This window comes from Odontomachus brunneus, unplaced genomic scaffold, assembly GCF_010583005.1.
Source record: "Odontomachus brunneus isolate Ranch 3 - 2012 unplaced genomic scaffold, Obru_v1 Obru_scaffold_006, whole genome shotgun sequence".
Classification (NCBI taxonomy): Eukaryota; Metazoa; Arthropoda; class Insecta; order Hymenoptera; family Formicidae; genus Odontomachus; species Odontomachus brunneus.
The window spans coordinates 1,925,968-1,943,520 of record NW_022639456.1 but is presented as its reverse complement, the minus strand read 5'-3'; the positions used below and the strand labels follow the sequence as shown (position 1 = coordinate 1,943,520).

The following is a 17,553-nucleotide window of genomic DNA, read 5'->3' as shown; positions in this document are numbered from 1 at the left end:
ACATTTAACTGACCAATCATGATAAAGAAATCCTAGTTATCTTTGTTCTTTGGTCAATTAAATGCTACTCTACCTGTCGAGTAGAATTTTGGAACACAGCACTTGAGGTTAGAGTCCCATGGTATGTAATTTCGCGTATCGCGTAAGCGCCTAACCAATAGATTTCGACGTTTAGTATTTCTGTTGGAACTTCTAAAAGAATAGAAAGATGTGATTGGTTACGCGATTACGCGTTACGTAAAAATACGTGCCATGGGACTTCAGCCTAAATCGGCTCTCCGTAAAGCTGGCCACATATACTATGGAGTTTTTGCAATTTCGTATTTTAGATACAGTAAATACTGAAGTCACGTGACTTCATACCGTATCCCGTTTTTACGTCGCCTAGCTCAAAAAAGTTTTTGCATGGTGAGTGCTACGATACATACGATAAAACCACTGAAATATATATTACCTGGAACGCGCGCTGCCTCTTGAGGCATGCGGGATGAAAGAGAGATTCCTTGTTTCTTATCTAGCTTAAAAAGCAGATCTTTTTAGAGTAAGAAAACATATGCTTGTCTCACTTTAACTTATTGCAATTTGCAATAAACTTTACAATTCAGCAGTTAGCTGAAAAGAACAGACCAAAGATCACTTTAGTGTACACTACTTGCACTAGTGTCGCCAGTGTAGAAGAAAAGAACAGACCTATTGACATGCCTTCATTGTTGGAAGAAAACAAATTCGAATGCCGGTTAGTTTTATCTTTCTAATAAATATAATAACGATAGAAAGTAGATATGTAAGCACGATTTGTGATTTCTCTAAATACATAAAACAACTGCTTATATCATGACGATAACTCAGTATTTTGTTCAGAGTTAGCTCGGTGTTAAACAAAAACGTTCGATTGTACGGGAAGAAACACATGTTCGATAATTCCACTGAAACATGTTGGAATTCCGATGCAGTGAGTAATCATTTCTCTTCAAAAATAAATTCTGCACCTTTGCTATTAATTAGTATGATTACAGTATTACATCTGTTACAGGGTACTCCGCAATGGATTATTATTAACTTCAAAGAAGAGTGTGATCTTTCTAATTTTGAGATAGAGTTTCAAGGTGGATTTGTTGGCAAAGATTGCTATCTGGAAGCAGGTAGTAATGAGAAAGATACAACAGTCGTAGAAGCTTTTTACCCAGAAGACATGAACAACCTACAGCGATTCAACTTAGTTAACAAAATCAAAGCTAAAACTTTCAAATTTTTATTCAATCAGAGCACTGATTTTTTTGGCAGAATTATTATATATAATTTATCTTTATATTCCTGATATTTTTTATATGCGTTACTGTTACTGTGACTATTGCTATTTTTTCTGATGTTTTTGTTATATATTGTAGAAATATTTATATAAGTATCGATTCCTCTTTTAGAAAAAAAATGTTTATTTGAAATCCTGGTACATATTACAAATTTATCTTTTGTAGAAATTATGGAGGTACATTAGTTCTGTTATTTCTGGAAATAATTTTAAGAAAAAACGGGTCTAATATACTTCTTGAACCTGTTATTTCTGTAAATTAGTTCCATTAGTATAAGCATTTGTATTGACTAATATACTTAAAATAACAGACTTAAGTATCACTGAGTGCATTTAATATCATTCAATAGAAAATTATAAAACGGGCAGAGTGACGATTTTAACTTTCATATTCGATTTCTACGCGTAAAAATACACAATATTATTGAGTTTCAGTTGAATTGGGGATGAAGACTTTAAACTGTATAATTACCGAAATTATACATGTACAGAGAGAAACCTGAGAGCAGTCACTCATTTACCTTATTTTAAAGCACTCTATGTCAATAAAACATTTATAATTATAACAAATAATTTATATTTATAATTATAACAAATATGCATAACTCTACTCAGTAATTTTGTAATTTTGTTTCGTGCTGTCTATATTGAAAAGAGATCTACGTTACCGACGGAGTAATACTAAAGATCGTTTGTCTTACGAGATTTTGTGTAGATGACGCATAAAATAGTCGTACAAGTAGCATCAAATAAAATGCTGGCGTGGTCACTCTCAGGTTTCTCTCTATAAGCATTGTTTTTGAAAATTTAAATGACAAGATACCACTTTGTGTTCATGAGTTAGAACAATTATTACTTTACGTCGTTTACTTGCTTATTTTCGAATTTCTATATTGTTTGAAAAAACGCAACAAGTTGCGTGTTTTGATGCGTTATATAGGTGATTCAACTAATATTATTTAATTGTGGTTGTGTGGTGTTCATGTGTATGACAGAATGGCTATTAGCGCGTCTTTTCATCGAAATGTTTTTTTACTGAATCAATTGGTTCCACCGAGCGATAGTTTCAAAAAACATTTTCGAGAAGTAAGTTTTTATTATATGGACTGATTTTTTATATATCTATGTATACATATATGTGTATTATTATTTTATTCCTATACTATACCTATTAATGTTTACTCTCTGATAGAATAAAGAGTAATAAATAATTACATGTTACAGGGAATGTTTGATAAACCGAATACTGCAGGATTTATACAGGTCACCTACTATTTATTAACAATATGCGATGTAGAGCGTTTTAGAAAACTGGTTGAATGGCCAATAGTTTGTAAAAAAACAGAGGCAAAGTATCGTAATGATGTCAAAGACTATTTGAATACTATATCACTAGAGAATCCAGATATAGGATTCCCTCCTGTACTTAGCACATATTTACATCATGCAAGTGGCACCAAATTCATGATTGTAATGTGGAAATTATCTCAGCTTACAATAAGAAGATATATCATGCATAATGGCAAGTAATTTTTTACATAAAATATATTAATTTTGTTGGAAGTGATTCTCTGTATCTCTGATAAAGTATAAAACTACATTAATCTATATATTTTATAATAATAAATTATTTTATAGGAGGAAATGGTGAAGTTTTATTCGCACCAAAGCCAGGTTCTATAGATGAACTCAACAAAACTTACCTACAACAGTCCAAGGCAAATATTAATCGTAATATAGCAAGTCATCACAGAAGTTGTTTACAGATGGAAAAAGCTGCTAATTCCGCACTGGCGTAATATTTTATTATTTTCTTCAAAAATACATAACTTTTGGTTAATTTATTATAAGCTGTGCAACTAATCTGCTTGTTTTCTTATTTTTCAGAGAAGAGAAGGAAGAGCTGGCCAAAATCAAAGCAGAATTGTTTGATAAAAAACAATCTATGGTAAAATACATAGCTGAAGCTCCTGTTGATGCATCCATAAAACAACGTTTAGCAGATGTCGAGGATTCGGAAGTTATTCAAAGTTAGTATCATTTAACATATACTTTATTAATAGAGAATCCATTTATTATATCGCTTGCAGAATTAACAATTGTACATGGGTTTTAGTGTGGAAAAGTAGTCTAAAGGAGAGTGTACGTTACATACGAAAACGAGTCGGAAATTTAAAGGACCTAGAAAAAATATGTGAGAATATAAATGGTATAATATCAAATTTATTAAACAATTCAAAGGCATTGGATGGTAAACAGTTGAAGGAAATTAATTGTTCTGTGATATCAGAGCTACCGTTTCCACCTATTGTTCAGGTAAATTTGTACAATTGATCACATATAGTTGTCACCACACACACACACACACATATTTGTGTATGTGTGTATGTAAAACAACAAACAACAGTTTTTGTATTTCAATATGACTGAGACTATGCACAGCCTATTGTGTTAAATGAAAAACAATCTCAACTTATTTTATCTTTAAACGATTATTATATAAAGTTTATACTATCTTTCAGTGTTGCCTTTATAAGTTGTACAATGACAACAAATTGATATATAACAATTTTATTTCCCTGTTCACTTTGATACTGTGTCAAGTGTATCAATCTCTGAGGAAAAACTACTTGGTAGACTTATCACAATGCCTCTTACAAGTACAAGCAAGTCAAGAAGACATGAAATCCATGTACAATGTGTTTAAAACTTTGTTAACAAGCATAATAAATTATACGGAGGAAACAGAAAATATTGTATGCAAAAGGAATACGACACACATAACTGAGCAAATTGCATTGCCCCTCATGAAGAGTGTGCTTCTTATGCCGTCGCCTCTTATTAAAATCAACACTAATTGTGCAGACGAAAAGAACGATTTGCATAAATTATTGCAATTTACTCCGGGAGAAAGTAAGTCCTATTATTATGTCTTAAGAGATGTATATAGCTTTTACATTCACATTTGTGATTGCTCTTGTTAACATGTTATGCATAACGTTGTTTGCAGTTCCGCATAAATCATTGTTCTCAAGATATACACGTCGCAAACAAAATCATACTCCAGATTTAAGGACAAATTTACTCGTATCGCGTATCGATATCAATGATATGATATTAAGTAATAACGAGAACCAGAGCTTAAATATGCGTTTTATGACGCCTCATGTAAACCGACTACATAAAAAAACAATCAAAAAATACACCCGACTTTTCTCCGCAGGTATAAATGGAAATGTTAAAGGTTCGTAGCGATTCTACTTAAATTTAAAATTGCATTCTCTCATCAGAGTTGTCTAACAGTTCATAGAAATTTAAAGCACTAAATAAAATTTTTCTTTTTTATGCAGCGAATAATAGCATGATATCTCTATCATCTAACACACAAGCCAATTCTTCCATCATTGAAAACACGATAGGGAAAGAGTTCAATTCATGGGGTAGCAATTTGGACGAGAACATAACGAGAAGTTTATTCAATTTAAGCGAAGAGCCTGTCATGACCGCACAATATACTCCGACAAACATATCGCAAGATACGATAGAGGAAACGGCAGATGTGCTCAATCATGAATTTAAGATAGCTAAGCCTGAGCTAGATGAACTAACAGAAATAGAATTTGTCAATGATGACAACAAAGGCATAGTTTTAAAACAAGACAATACATCGAGAAGGCGTTCTATCAGTGATTTGGTGGAACGTTACAAAAAAGTACTGGAAACCAGTAATTGTGCTACAGTGAAATTTCAGAAGGAATGTACGGAGTACGAAATGGAGTAACAAAAAAAAAGAAAATGTTGTAACAATATAAAGAAGTGGATAAGTTTTCCATATCTATAAATCTTCTGCAATAATCTTAATGAAGCAAGATTTATAAAATTTCCATTAATGGAAAACTACAGTTAATAAGAGATTTTTTAATTAAAAGTTCGTTGTTTATTAGTTGTTCATTAAAATCCATGAATAACAAAGGCGAAGATTTTAACATTTTTTGTATACAATATTTCATATAAATAAATGATTCAGTGCATTTACATGAAAATACATAATATTATGCTTTGTTTCTAAGGATAATTTGCATAGTTTTAAAGTAAGAAGTTAACTAATAACAATGTTCTTAAGTCAAACTCAAAAATTGTATAAAAAAAATGGAACAATTTTTTTTTAGTTCAGACATCATAAGTGTAATCTTCTCCTTACGTAGAATGAAGTAGACACGAGCTAACATTAACATTTGTTTTCAGTGGTAGAATTCATTGTATATTTTTTATAACATATATTATATACAAAATGATTTATATGAAGTGATCAATATAATTATTTGTATAGTTCAAATAATTTTTTTTTTGAATTTTACAAATAATTACATTATCCATTTTATATAAATTATTCTGTATATGTATATTTATGTGTATTCTAGATACTAGAAATTATGTTATAAACTAACGTCATATTGTTACAAAATAATTTTGCCATATAAAATTTTTAAAAAGTATTTTTTTTTTATATAATTTACTTTCATCATCTTTTTTTATCGAGTATCTGATTTTACAAATTGGCGCAATCTAGATAAGGAAGGGCATTTTAATCTTATTTATATGTTTAAAAACCCTTTTTTTCTTGATTTCGCCTATTGCGTGTTTCTATGCTAGATATACAAACAGTACTTGTAGAGATTCTTGATATGTATCTAAAAATTAAAGATAAAAGTTACATTTTTTTGTTATTACACTAATACCATGAAAAAATAATTTTAATATTTTATCAAATAACACTCCTTTAAATTTGTGTAATAATATAACGTTTTATTTTTTCGAATATTATGTTTGATGATTATGTACTTTATGCAATTACAACCACGTGCATAGTTCTAAACAAATTTGATATTTGATTGATAGAGAAATCTATATATTAAAAATGGTGAGACTGCATCCTGAAGATGCATTCTACATGTAACGTTAGAGGTTACATCAGCTGCTTACATATCTGATATTGATCTCTCAATAATGTAAAAGGCACAATGTGGCATATATTTTTAATATACATACATCGGTGAAAAATGTATCTAATTACACTCACTATTGAGTTCGATTGATGTAATAATGTTTGCAATTATAAACTTCTGTCGATAACTATCTCTAACGATTTATTAATGAAATGTTTAGGAGAAACATTAGAACTTCTTATAACTTCATAATCACCTGTACATACTTGACATTTTCTCGTTTGGTTCCCGTTAACAAATTAGAGTATCCGTCATTAATAAAGCTGCAGAAGTTTATAATATCAATAAGACATACAAATCTAGCGATGAACACGCTGCGATCTTTAGCACAAATCATATCTCATATTTGTACATATATATCTTTCCTCAGTTCTTTGCACACATTGTTTCATAATATTTCTAAGGATACTCCTGCAAACTTTTCTATTCACGATAGTTGTATATTATGGGTTTTCAAAAAAGTTTTTTTCTGTAAAATGTTTGTATCTCTTTCATTGTTAGGTGCAACTTATAAACATCTTCATCGGCCGAGCGTGGAATAGAATTTAGGCTGCAAGAGAAAGAAGTTATCATTATATAATAGTAAATGCTAATATATATACTTCATAAAAAGCTACTATCTTCAACAAGTCAAATTCAAAAATTTTATTGCAATTTTACACACACACACGCAAGCACGCACACACATACACATATGTGCATACACACAGATATAGGGTATCCGATGTAAGACATGTGAAAGTAGAGCGCATCCACCTGAGCACGAAAACACCTGGTAGTTTGCAAATAACTATGTGTAATTTCGAGATATTAAAAAAAGAAGATTAGCGAACCAATGCGCACGATATTGTGAGCCATGGTATTGTGCGTTTTACGTCAGATATCCTGTATATAGGTGGGTAGCACAGATAGTAGTTTTTGATGAAAGAAACACTATTGATTACCTCATCATGATTCTCCTCCTTATTTCCCTCGTCGTCGTCTCCAGAACTGTCTCCTCCCGAGCTATCAGCAGAATTACGTTGAGGATCTTTATTTAGACCATCCACAGCAATTGGAGGTGAAGCTTTGACTTTACTAGCAGCATCGTAGCATTGTAGACAGACCCTAACAGCTTTCCCATTTCCTTGCCCAGGTAGCAATAACTTTTTATTACTGCAAGGCCCACAGACTACTGCACCGCATTGCCTACAGTGATGCTGAAATAAAAAATAATCAATAATCTTAATTTTCGAACATCAAATGTTATTGCTCTAAATTAATAGTGATTCTATTAATAATTACCCGTCTGTTTAATACCGTAAATTGTGTTTTATTACAGTGCATACAAATCGTAGCTTCATTATCGGGTACCCAAACTGCTGCATGAATTTCAACAGGTTTCTTGCCACCTGGAAAGAAAAAAGCAAAAAATTTAGAAAAATGATTCAATCATTTATCTACAAGTACATTTTGGCTTTCACTCACTCTTTCTTAATAAATCCTCAATGCATTTTGTAATATGTGCCATCCATTCTTGCTTCTCTGTTGCGGTAGCAGCATAAACAGCAAACGACTTTGTTACTGTCTTAATGAGCCATCCATTACGATATTCTATAAATAATGATCCAATACTATACTAATATTTTCTAAGTATGGCCTCGTTTGATTGTTGATCCGTACACTGTGCGATATAATAATCAAAGAACTAATTAAATTTATAATGCAGTAAATGCACAAGGGTCTACAGTTAAGAAAAGAATCACATGTATAATGAGGAAAGACAGTTAAGCAATGTAAGATCTTATGTACTTGGAATATCATCTATACTCATATACATATACTTTCCAATACACATCTAAAATATTTAGTTCAACTTATAATGATTGATATTTAATCAGTAGTCAGATAATCTTTAGTAGCTAGATAATGTTACTTAATAATATTTGTATTATTAAAGTTAAAAACTTTCCCACATATATTATCACATAAAACATGATGTATTCTCTAAACCAAAGTTTCTAGTACACAAATATAATATATAAATCAAATTCATTCTAGTATACCAAGTAATATATAACACCATACTTACGACCTTCATCAGCTAGAGACTCTAATTTTACCTCTTCTAGTGGTATTATATGCTGCTTGTTGTACTGTAAATTAATCATTACATCTTGATATTATTGATATAATATCATTGTCATTGTAATTATTCTATATATTTTACTTATCACAGTTTCAGTCCTATAAAGCAAAATAAAAATTTCTGTTGGACATCTACCTTTTTCTTATTTATTACGATATTCCCATAAACCAATATGTCATTAAACAGGAAGAACTGTCTCGGCTTTGGCTTCTTCCTGCACATTTTTGTCAGGACACCTTCTCCCACCAAAACCCTGCCAGGTACCGCGAGTGGCTATAAGAAGGAAAAGAACGTTCAGAAGTGAGTCATCGATATTACTATAACTGGTCGCGTGTAATTTAACAAGCAAACTAAGTCTCTGACTATTCACAGAGAGAAATTTGCATGCCCGACTCATTACGTCGACCACTTACCTGGCCAGAACTGCCGAAGCAGTTTTCGACCATCGCGATACGCCTGGCATTGGCTTCGCTGTTCACTGAAACAGATGAAATCACAAAGATTAGCAGGAGTCTCGGTAGTATCGCTGTAGAAACCCGCCCACATCCTGGAGACGGAGACGATTTATAACAACGACCGCCCGACCGAGAGTCAGATCCGCTCTCTTTAGCTGCACTTCCTACACTTTCCCATATTTTTGTTCTTTCCCTCCTCGTTCCGAGCACGTATACGAGCATATACTAATCTCGTTTCGTTAAAAAGTGTACCGAGAGTGCAGCTGAACGAAGCGGACCCACCGTTCGCACTTTAGCTGTCAAAAACACAGCCCACTTTGCTGGACCGTTATCCCCGTGTGTGCGCGCCAATCATACGGAGTGCGTGACAAAATAACCGGAATGCAAGTTCCTCATGGCGATCGCAGCACGCGGACACTTCCTCGACGCGCGACGAACTCGGTGGTCTCGTCTTTTTGTAAAATACACGATATTAATTAAATGCTAATAAGCGCAGCACCAACTAACCCAATCGGTCAACCATGATCCTATGAATCAGGGCTGACAACACCAGGAAGCATGAATCACGCCCGTGAGTTTCGCACTTCGTCCGCACGCGCAATTTGCGCTTATCGCAGCGCCATCGACTTGTAAGCTGGCGCTATCTGGCGAAAAGTTGGTCAAAGTATACGCGAATGGCGGGAATGTCCAACGAGACGAAGGATCTATTCGACGAGAGAACTCATTCTGAGAGATGGAGCAGCATAAATAAAAGGAAGTAAACAAGTGATGTGTCCAAATAAGAAAAGATATTCATACAAGAAGAACGTCTCTTATTTCACCTACATTTCAGTGAATCTTTTGCATATGTAGAATGAGATTAATATTTTAATTTCTGAGGAAAGAAAGGAATGGTGTACAAGCTTAAAAAATGTTAACGTAATTAAACGATGAAATACGAAGTTGATTTTTTATTACTGAACTGGCTGCACTAACTTGTATTAATTTTTTTCTCTTTTTTTTCATCAAATTTCAACTGTATATTTCTTTTTAAATTCCATAAATGCACTCTATTTCAACGACAAAAAATAGACAAATAACGTTTTTTCGGATCTACTGTTTTTATCATTAAACTTTTCGTCTTCGAGACAAAACGCCTACGTACTATAAGAAGGAAAATAAAATGAAGACGGACAACGTAGATAAAAGAACGATTTCCTTGTTAATTGACATATTCTGTATGCATATTACAACTCATCGATATCGCTGTCACTCAGAGTGCAATACAATACATTGATATGAGGTTCGTTCATGTTGCTTGCACTTTCGACACTTTTATTGTGTTCGACTGGCCCTGGGTTAATCGCTTCGACAGCGGTTAATGACGTCATAAGTCTCTACTAGCCAATCATAAAGCTTAAAAGTACTTGTTCGACCAATAAACGTAGGCTAAATAATCCAGAGTGGGTTAACCCAGAGCCAATCGAACATGCTATTTTGCACCTAATGCCCATTGCACACCGTACGCGATAAGCGAAATCCAATGAAAATTCTTCTTTCTGAAGAGAAACCAGTGTGCAGCGGGCGTTAGGTGTAAAAGTGTCAAAAGTGTAAGCAACACGAACAAACCTATTGTTATCGTCCCGAGTCTGTCACATGATTACAAATTATTCCTGTGACCGATCGTCGCGAACGAGTGAATCGCCGAGGGTGTAGCGAACGCGGTGTCCGGGACACCTGTTTGAGTCTGACGATCGCAACGAATCGCGGCTGATAATCCAAAGATTTTCGCGGACAGTGGATGCGTCGCGATTAGGTTAAACTCGACTCTGTCTCGAACGATCTTGATAGTTGAGGATGAAGATTTGCGGGCCCAAGTACGCTTTGTGCGGTTTAGTGTTGTCCGTTTGGGGAATATTTCAGCTGGTGAGAGAAATCGCAATCTGTTATTGTACCAATAGTCGTCCAGACGTCTAATTCTGTCTCTTCTTTCAGCTCCTCATGGGGGTGTTCTTCTACTTCCGCAGCGTAGCCCTGGTAGAGGATTTGCCAATGGGAAACAAGAACTTCACCACGCTGAAGGACTTCTACAAAGTGGCGGATCGTGGCTATATGCAGAACGCGTACAACTGCTGGATCGCCGCGTGTATCTACGTCCTCACCTTTCTCTTCTCGGGCCATCAATTCTACCTCAATTCCAGATCATCTCTTAGCGTATAAGCAATTAAAGATGTATTGGTTCTTTATCACATATATCTAACAGAAACAGAGCTGTCATCACAGCTCTGCTACGTTAGTAGAAATGAGTAATACGATTACAGTTGCAATTGAATTACATATATTTGAGCGTGACTTACCTGTGATGCGACATCCAGGTTCCAAGTGTCTCTACGAGCGCAACAGAAAGCATATTTTGCCACATGGGTGTGTGATTACAAAGGTATTCAAGTATATTTCCATGTATTAGTATATTTTTTTTCTCATGGGTGTATAGCTGAGAAGTATAGTAGAAATTGATGCAAATTACATAGCTCAAGGAAGTTTTCTCATGATGATGTAATTCCTACTCTCATTATAAGAATAATATATTCCAATCATTGAGTCATACAATTGCTAAATGTATTGTTACATAATGTTAATATGATTTAATAAATTATTATTACCGACAACAATTTTCACTTATCTCTTAGCTACACTGAGATAAGTGTGATCCATAAATTCCAATTAGAGATTCCCACCTTCTCATAAGAAAAAATCTGTCACTAACTTCAATTTAAATATATGACTCCAGACTTCAAACGAATGTCATTAAAGACCACTCGAAAGTGGTGACACTGTTTGACCACGTGGTTAAACCGCGCAATGAAACTCTCTTTTTTTCGTTGCATTTTCTATGCCTATCAAACGTCATTCATTTTCCATGCGTTCAAAATCGATGAGCCTGATTTGACTCGACCTTCGAACGGTGCCATTTATCGGTCAAGAGGCGTATGTCAAAATGAATCACATGACTGTCCACGTCCGTAGGCTTAATGAGGTCATTAGTGGATGCAGAGGTGCACAACACGACGCGCATCGTTAGACGTTCACACGAGCGGCGTGTTCGGGAGAGTGACGATAAGTGTATCATTCAATCGCGATCCTCGATCGCAGTGATGAATAATCGGTGATAAACAAAGGCTCGTCGCCTTGTTTCTTGGGAAGTAAACATTATGACAATGCGTCGTATCGCGGTCTTTATCTCGAAACGTTCCACGAAATGACCCGGCTGTATGTACATTGACTCGCAAAGTAAATTCCAGCGGAATATATTAATTATCGTTCGTAATCGTCGTTGAACAACGCGTGGTCAACAGGTCGAAAGAAGTCACCCTATTCATGCTCGATCTCTCGCGAAATTGGAACCCGAAGCGAGAAGAATGGAAAACGATTATACGGAGATAATTCGGAGGCTTCCTCTCTCCCTGAGGTTAGCTTACGGCACTGGCCATGTGTTGAATGACATCTGTGCTTCTATGTGGTTCACGTATCTGCTGGTATTTTTTCACCTTGTGCTCGGATTTGACCCAACTCTGTGCGGCGTTGTGCTGCTTATCGGTCAGATTGCGGATGCCATGGTTACTCCCTTCGTCGGTTTACATTCCGACAGAAATGATAACTTCTGGCTGTGCAAATATGGCAGGAGGAAAACCTGGCACTTACTAGGTATCGTGTATATGTACATATAACTTAGTTGTTAGTCTGTTTCAAGATACAGCGACAACTTTCCTTTGCAGGCACTGTTTGCGTAATACTAGCCTTCCCATTTATATTCTCGCCTTGTGTTGGCTGTGAAAATGCACATCAATGGGCACAGTTGGTTTACTATGCAGCTTTTGTAGTAATTTTTCAATTTGGCTGGGCAGCGGTACAAATATCCCACTTGTCCTTAGTTCCAGAGCTTACTCCCACTGACCACGAAAGGACTCAACTTATAGCTATAAGGTAATTGGTAGAATATTCATTCATAGGAAAAAGATAATACATATTTACTTTATTGGTCAAAGAATGCATGCATATTCAAATTGAATAAAACTTCTTCTTGTTATGATCTCAAATAGATATACATTTACTGTCTTCTCCAATGTACTTGTTTACTGTATCATGTGGGGTGTGCTGCACATAACAAGTGATCAGACAGATGCTCAAATTGGACCTGGTGATGTTTACAAATTTCAAAAAGTTGTTCTTATTGGATTAGGAATTGGGCTCGTAACATCCCTTATATTTCACGTTTTTCTTAAAGAAGGAGCTAATGGTAATGGCGATTCTAATGGTAATACAACGCAACTATATAAACGTTTTTGACTTTAGTTACAATATATATATATATAGCAAGTGTAGAAAGTTTGTAGTAATATATTGGATTATATTTTCCTTTCTAGATGTACTTCGTAGAAACACCAGAACAGCTTCAGTATTATTGAGAGATAGCAAATTGTATCAAGTAGCTTGCGTCTACATGCCCACACGACTGTACATCAATTTATGCCAAGTTTATATTCCTATGTACTTACACGTGTCGCTAAATATGCCTGCGGCTTCTCTGGCTTACATACCGTTGGCGATGTTTCTGAGTAGCTTCCTGATATCCTTAATTATAGAGAGGCTCAATACGAAATTAGGCCGAAAAGTTGCGTATTCTATCGGTGCTTTGATCGCGATATGTGCTAGCGTATGGATACAATTCGGCAACGGCGACATGTACATAAAATATGAGATATATCCTGTGGCTGTGATGTTAGGTAAACACAATATTCTTATCGATATAATTGTTTATTTTACGTGAAATTTGCGATTACGTATCGGCGCTATCTCACATACTCGAGAGACCGCGATCATTTTCTAACTTGTCGCGATAATCTTTAGGTTCCGCAGGTTCGATCATGCTAGTGACGAGTCTCGGTGTCTGCGCGGACCTAATAGGACAAAATACTGAGAGTGGTGCTTTCGTGTACGGAGTTATGAGCTTTATGGATAAACTGAGCAACGGCTTTGCGGTTATGCTCATTCAGTATCTAGTAAAGTTAGTTAATCGATTTGAGATGTGAATTCTCTCGATAAAATTGATTTTCTGACTGCGATTACTTTTCAGACGATGCTCGACCAGTTGCAGTAATTATTACAGAGATATTCTCACGTACGTTTGCGGTGGATCCGCGATATTCGGTTTGTTGATGATCCTATATATGAAATCGTTTTCTCGTGATGTAGGTACGTTAAATTCATTTTTTCATAACGGATATGTATAGGACCCCCGCTACGTATAAAATAATAGATCCAAATATCGTCATTTGAAAATCATTTCAGCTTACAATACGTTACATCGCAGCGAGAACGAGGATCGGCAGCAGTCTATAGAGAACTTGGCGAACGAGGGCGCTGAAGTATCCTACCCGGGACACGCACACGTTACATAATACATATTTAATATATAATTTATGAAAATTTTAGCACAAAATGCGGACCGATAAAGACATCGATATTTAATAAGAACAGAATAAGCAACATACGTTGCTATATGTATTAACAAGGTACTATCTTTTTTATACTTTAGAGATCTCTATTGTTGATATTATTGTTGATATGAATGTTGATATTAATGTTGATATTAATGTTGATATTAATGTAAAATGCGCTACAATTTATACATTTATTTTATCAGCATACTTTAACGCAAAGTGTAGACAATTCTTTTATATACCTCACACATGTGATTGTGTGATACATCTTAAAATTACAGTACGAAAAATAAAAAGCGATATACTCGAAGTCTCACGCGATATTCTTAATGTGTACACGTCGCGTTCGTAAGGTAAGCGTATCTTCTTATTTGCTTATTAAATCTCATACGTATACATTGTATCTCGTCACGCGAACGTGAAAACGTGTAAAGGTAATCCCAAGTCATTAATTAATCAATTACCGTCTTCAACGAGTGTCGTTTCTCTCCTAAACGGAAACTTTGTTTCCCACAGACATTCTCTTCGTCGTCATCGCCGTCGTTGTTGTCCCCGTTGTCGTTGCGCACCGTTTGATCATTCTGTTTCCATAGGAATTCTACGGCGGGATTTAAAAAGTATCAGGAGGTGATAGCGCCGGCATTCGCCCACCCTCGCCCCGTCGTTTTCGCCGTGGCTACCGAAGGTATGCCTCACTTGCTAATAATAAGTCACGGAACATATCCCATCGGTGGTGGTACGGCGGTGGTACGGTGCCTGTCCCCTCCTGCGAAGGTCGGATGGTACCATTGCACGCGATCCACCGCCAGGCTCCTCCGGTTGCATGTTCCATTAAAAGCGCCGTTCGATTTTCTTCGCCGACTTCTCCCGACCAGCGAAACGTAGTTGCCGTGTCATCGATTGGCTGGCCGGCCGGCCGGCCGTGGTTCGTTCGTGGCTTCTTATGCGAGGAGTCGGTGGTAGAGGGTGGACGGCGCGAGAAGCCCCAGAATGCTGACGACGAACAGCGCCTACGGTTGCCGTAATCATCCCTTCGCCGGCAGTCCGACGAGCATCGCGACCATCGGCAATCTGGCGTCTACGACGCGGCCGAAATTCCTGCCGAGGACCACCCCGAAGTTAAAAACGTTGTCCGGCGTAAACAACTGCGTGGATCCGGCGTGCGTCGCGCGGATGAAGCGATTGAAAAATAGGTGAAGCTACCACGTTAGCATTTTCATTTTTAATTTATTAACTTCTCGGAGTTTCAACACTTGTACTTTGCCAGGATTGAGCGAGAAGGACGATTATTTTGCAGAAAAGCAAATGGCGCTTCGAGGATGGACCTGAACAAGAGGAAGCCGGCGGACTACACGGAGTTGGCATACAGAGAAGCTATATCGAAGTTGAAGTACCTGTTGGCTGAGTCCTACGCGCCAACAGCAATGTCCGGAACGTGAGTTCACGGAATGATTACGATAAAAAGAAAACTTGCAAACGCTAATAGATTAATCAAATTCACACATAAACGTGTAAATTTACAAAATGAAATCTAAAGAAAATGTTGCATTGGAATGATTGCGGTAAAAATGTGAATAATTCTCGTACAGAAAGCCACAGAGCATCAGAAGCATATATAAGAGCAGTAATCTACGCATTAGCGAATCTGGAGAAGACACGGATGATCAGAGCATAATCAGCGGCAGTTTTCGCAGAAAGGATCTCGCCGGGAACGCGGTCACCAATACATTCCCTCCGCTGTCGAAAACTATTCAACCGACGAAAGCGTACAGTAACATAGCGCTTTCAAGGGCTGATCTGCAATCCATTCCGCCGGAGTTGACGTCCTTTATCGAGCGACAAGAGGACTACATCGAGCAGTTGGAACGAGAGTCCCAATACTGTCGCGACGAGCTGATCAATCTGCTGAGTAAAGTTCGAGAGGTGCAGTCATGCGTTTACAGAATTTATTGTTTCCCATGAATTTGTGTGAATTCGAGTGGAAAACTACATGATATTTATCTTTATCGTATTGAAATAATCAAATAAAACGATCTTTCGTATAGGTTGTAGCCGAGAACGAGGCGCTGCATAGTAAGAATCGAGATGCGCTGTCGAAATGCACTCTACAAGATCACAAAGACTGTGTCGAAGCAGATCGCGAGAGTCGCGAACGGGTCGATAACGCTGCTGGTGACTTGGAAGTCAAAAGAGAGAAGCCTCTGGTAGGACCCAGCATAGTGTTCGAGTCGAGAATCAGCGAGTTGGAGGCGCAGTTGACACAGACGAAGCTGGAGTTGCGAAAGGCACAGGAGGAGAATCAAGCGAACATGAAACGTCTGTCAGACGGTTGCTCGAACGAAGGCAATCCCGAGCTCCGAGCCGAATTGGACAAGGCTCTGCGCGCCAAGTACGAGGCTGAAATGAAGTTGGAGGAATCGCAGAAACTGTTGTCGGCCGCGAGAGACAAGGAAACTGAGGCGACCCATAAAGCGAAGCGATCCATGGACGACAGACAACAGATCGAGTTTGAGAGGAATCAGAGCGAGATGGAAATACGGAGATTGAAGGATGAGCTGGAGAGGCAACACGAGAAGCTGCGTGATGCTGCTCAAGAAGCGAATAGACGTATAAGCGATGAAAGGCAACAGCTGGAACGTCGGTATAATCAGCAGGTCGAGCAGCTCTCCGCGGACATCGCTTCCCATTGGGAAATTGCTAACAAGTCGCAATTGGAGTCCGAGAAGCAGCGAAGAGAGATAAATGAACTCAGAAGGGAGTTATCTCAGAAGCAAACGTCCACCGATAACCTGAAGAAAGAATTGCAGAACAAGATATGTAAGTTATATTACGTTACGATGTGATAATTCAGACATGATTTAATTATCTGTTTTGTTTAGCTACTCTACAGAGCGATCTTAATCAAGCCTTGAGCGAGAAAGACGCAGCGGAACAGGAAGTTTTAACTGGCAAATTATCAGCCGAGCGGAGCGAACGGCAAGCTCGACAGGAGCAGAGTAGATTGCAGACTGAGATAAATTCGTACAAGCAACGTCTGGAACGGGCGGACGCTGACTTGGTGCATTGCAGACGAGAAAATCTCAGACTGTCAGAGCAGATAGCATCTTTGGAGAAAGAGGTATATATTCCGAAATATATATATATATATATATATATATATATATATATATATATA

The 17,553-nt window shown here is 36.8% G+C and overlaps 6 protein-coding genes across 11 annotated transcripts in view; 5 read left to right on the top strand and 1 right to left on the bottom strand.

Annotated features, from left to right (window-relative positions):
- Positions 1-149: 149 nt before the first annotated feature.
- LOC116851207 (nuclear receptor 2C2-associated protein) lies at positions 150-1,626 on the top strand. The gene is made up of 4 exons (XM_032830407.1): positions 150-408; positions 606-736; positions 862-952; positions 1,034-1,626. The coding sequence occupies exons 1-4, from the start codon at positions 406-408 to the stop codon at positions 1,316-1,318; spliced, it is 510 nt and encodes a 169-aa protein (XP_032686298.1). The 5' UTR covers positions 150-405; the 3' UTR covers positions 1,319-1,626.
- A 164-nt stretch (positions 1,627-1,790) lies between these two features.
- LOC116851192 lies at positions 1,791-6,130 on the top strand. Its single transcript, XM_032830378.1, has 8 exons — positions 1,791-2,395; positions 2,534-2,831; positions 2,948-3,104; positions 3,197-3,339; positions 3,426-3,625; positions 3,832-4,222; positions 4,320-4,553; positions 4,660-6,130. The coding sequence occupies exons 1-8, from the start codon at positions 2,306-2,308 to the stop codon at positions 5,088-5,090; spliced, it is 1,944 nt and encodes a 647-aa protein (XP_032686269.1). The 5' UTR covers positions 1,791-2,305; the 3' UTR covers positions 5,091-6,130.
- A 189-nt stretch (positions 6,131-6,319) lies between these two features.
- LOC116851194 (pleckstrin homology domain-containing family F member 2) lies at positions 6,320-9,506 on the bottom strand. 2 transcript variants are annotated; one of them, XM_032830388.1, is made up of 8 exons: positions 9,406-9,506; positions 8,857-8,921; positions 8,579-8,716; positions 8,387-8,450; positions 7,783-7,908; positions 7,600-7,706; positions 7,260-7,514; positions 6,320-6,865 (listed from the first exon to the last, which is right to left on the bottom strand). In XM_032830388.1, exons 1-8 carry the CDS (start codon positions 9,419-9,421, stop codon positions 6,836-6,838), a joined length of 801 nt encoding a protein of 266 aa, XP_032686279.1. In that variant the 5' UTR covers positions 9,422-9,506; the 3' UTR covers positions 6,320-6,835. The 2 variants fall into 2 exon arrangements, with proteins under 2 accessions (XP_032686279.1, XP_032686287.1); XM_032830396.1 differs by lacking the exon at positions 9,406-9,506 and adding an exon at positions 9,181-9,395.
- A 987-nt stretch (positions 9,507-10,493) lies between these two features.
- LOC116852902 (ribonuclease kappa) lies at positions 10,494-11,549 on the top strand. The gene is made up of 2 exons (XM_032833694.1): positions 10,494-10,803; positions 10,873-11,549. The coding sequence occupies exons 1-2, from the start codon at positions 10,735-10,737 to the stop codon at positions 11,095-11,097; spliced, it is 294 nt and encodes a 97-aa protein (XP_032689585.1). The 5' UTR covers positions 10,494-10,734; the 3' UTR covers positions 11,098-11,549.
- A 214-nt stretch (positions 11,550-11,763) lies between these two features.
- Positions 11,764-14,688, top strand: LOC116852891 (major facilitator superfamily domain-containing protein 12-like). 3 transcript variants are annotated; one of them, XM_032833674.1, is made up of 8 exons: positions 11,767-12,147; positions 12,234-12,582; positions 12,654-12,861; positions 12,978-13,192; positions 13,302-13,661; positions 13,786-13,942; positions 14,012-14,130; positions 14,227-14,688. In XM_032833674.1, exons 2-8 carry the CDS (start codon positions 12,297-12,299, stop codon positions 14,334-14,336), a joined length of 1,455 nt encoding a protein of 484 aa, XP_032689565.1. In that variant the 5' UTR covers positions 11,767-12,147; positions 12,234-12,296; the 3' UTR covers positions 14,337-14,688. The 3 variants fall into 3 exon arrangements, with proteins under 3 accessions (XP_032689573.1, XP_032689565.1, XP_032689557.1); XM_032833682.1 differs by having other exon boundaries at positions 11,764-12,582; positions 12,978-13,174; XM_032833666.1 differs by having other exon boundaries at positions 11,768-12,582.
- A 223-nt stretch (positions 14,689-14,911) lies between these two features.
- Positions 14,912-17,553, top strand: part of LOC116852880 (serologically defined colon cancer antigen 8 homolog) — a 4,508-nt gene continuing 1,866 nt past the window's right edge. Inside the window, exons 1-6 of one of the 3 annotated variants that reach the window (XM_032833643.1) lie at positions 14,912-15,063; positions 15,422-15,571; positions 15,676-15,813; positions 15,968-16,301; positions 16,424-17,195; positions 17,258-17,496. In XM_032833643.1, coding sequence (XP_032689534.1) covers positions 15,552-15,571; positions 15,676-15,813; positions 15,968-16,301; positions 16,424-17,195; positions 17,258-17,496 — 1,503 coding nt within the window. In that variant the 5' untranslated portion in view covers positions 14,912-15,063; positions 15,422-15,551. Of the gene's footprint in view, positions 15,064-15,341; positions 15,585-15,675; positions 15,814-15,967; positions 16,302-16,423; positions 17,196-17,257; positions 17,497-17,553 lie in introns of all 3 variants that reach the window. The other 2 variants (XM_032833651.1, XM_032833641.1) reach the window with 2 other exon arrangements.

Excerpts from the sequence above, each read along its gene's own strand:
- LOC116851194 (XM_032830388.1), bottom strand. Across the intron at positions 7,707-7,782 it reads TGAGGATTTATTAAGAAAGA|GTGGCAAGAAACCTGTTGAA; the intron begins GTGAGTGAAAGC and ends TTTTCTTTCCAG. Across the intron at positions 6,866-7,259 it reads AGGAGGAGAATCATGATGAG|CCTAAATTCTATTCCACGCT; the intron begins GTAATCAATAGT and ends TTTCTCTTGCAG.
- LOC116851207 (XM_032830407.1), top strand. Across the intron at positions 737-861 it reads GAAAACAAATTCGAATGCCG|AGTTAGCTCGGTGTTAAACA; the intron begins GTTAGTTTTATC and ends TATTTTGTTCAG. Across the intron at positions 953-1,033 it reads CATGTTGGAATTCCGATGCA|GGTACTCCGCAATGGATTAT; the intron begins GTGAGTAATCAT and ends CATCTGTTACAG.
- LOC116852891 (XM_032833674.1), top strand. The coding sequence starts at position 12,297 with ATGGAAAACGATTATACGGAGATAATTCGGAGGCTTCCTCTCTCCCTG. Across the intron at positions 12,862-12,977 it reads ACTCAACTTATAGCTATAAG|ATATACATTTACTGTCTTCT; the intron begins GTAATTGGTAGA and ends GATCTCAAATAG. Across the intron at positions 14,131-14,226 it reads ATCGTTTTCTCGTGATGTAG|CTTACAATACGTTACATCGC; the intron begins GTACGTTAAATT and ends AAATCATTTCAG.
- LOC116851192 (XM_032830378.1), top strand. The coding sequence starts at position 2,306 with ATGGCTATTAGCGCGTCTTTTCATCGAAATGTTTTTTTACTGAATCAA. Across the intron at positions 2,832-2,947 it reads AAGATATATCATGCATAATG|GAGGAAATGGTGAAGTTTTA; the intron begins GCAAGTAATTTT and ends ATTATTTTATAG. Across the intron at positions 3,105-3,196 it reads GCTGCTAATTCCGCACTGGC|AGAAGAGAAGGAAGAGCTGG; the intron begins GTAATATTTTAT and ends CTTATTTTTCAG.
- LOC116852902 (XM_032833694.1), top strand. The coding sequence starts at position 10,735 with ATGAAGATTTGCGGGCCCAAGTACGCTTTGTGCGGTTTAGTGTTGTCC. Across the intron at positions 10,804-10,872 it reads TTTGGGGAATATTTCAGCTG|CTCCTCATGGGGGTGTTCTT; the intron begins GTGAGAGAAATC and ends CTCTTCTTTCAG.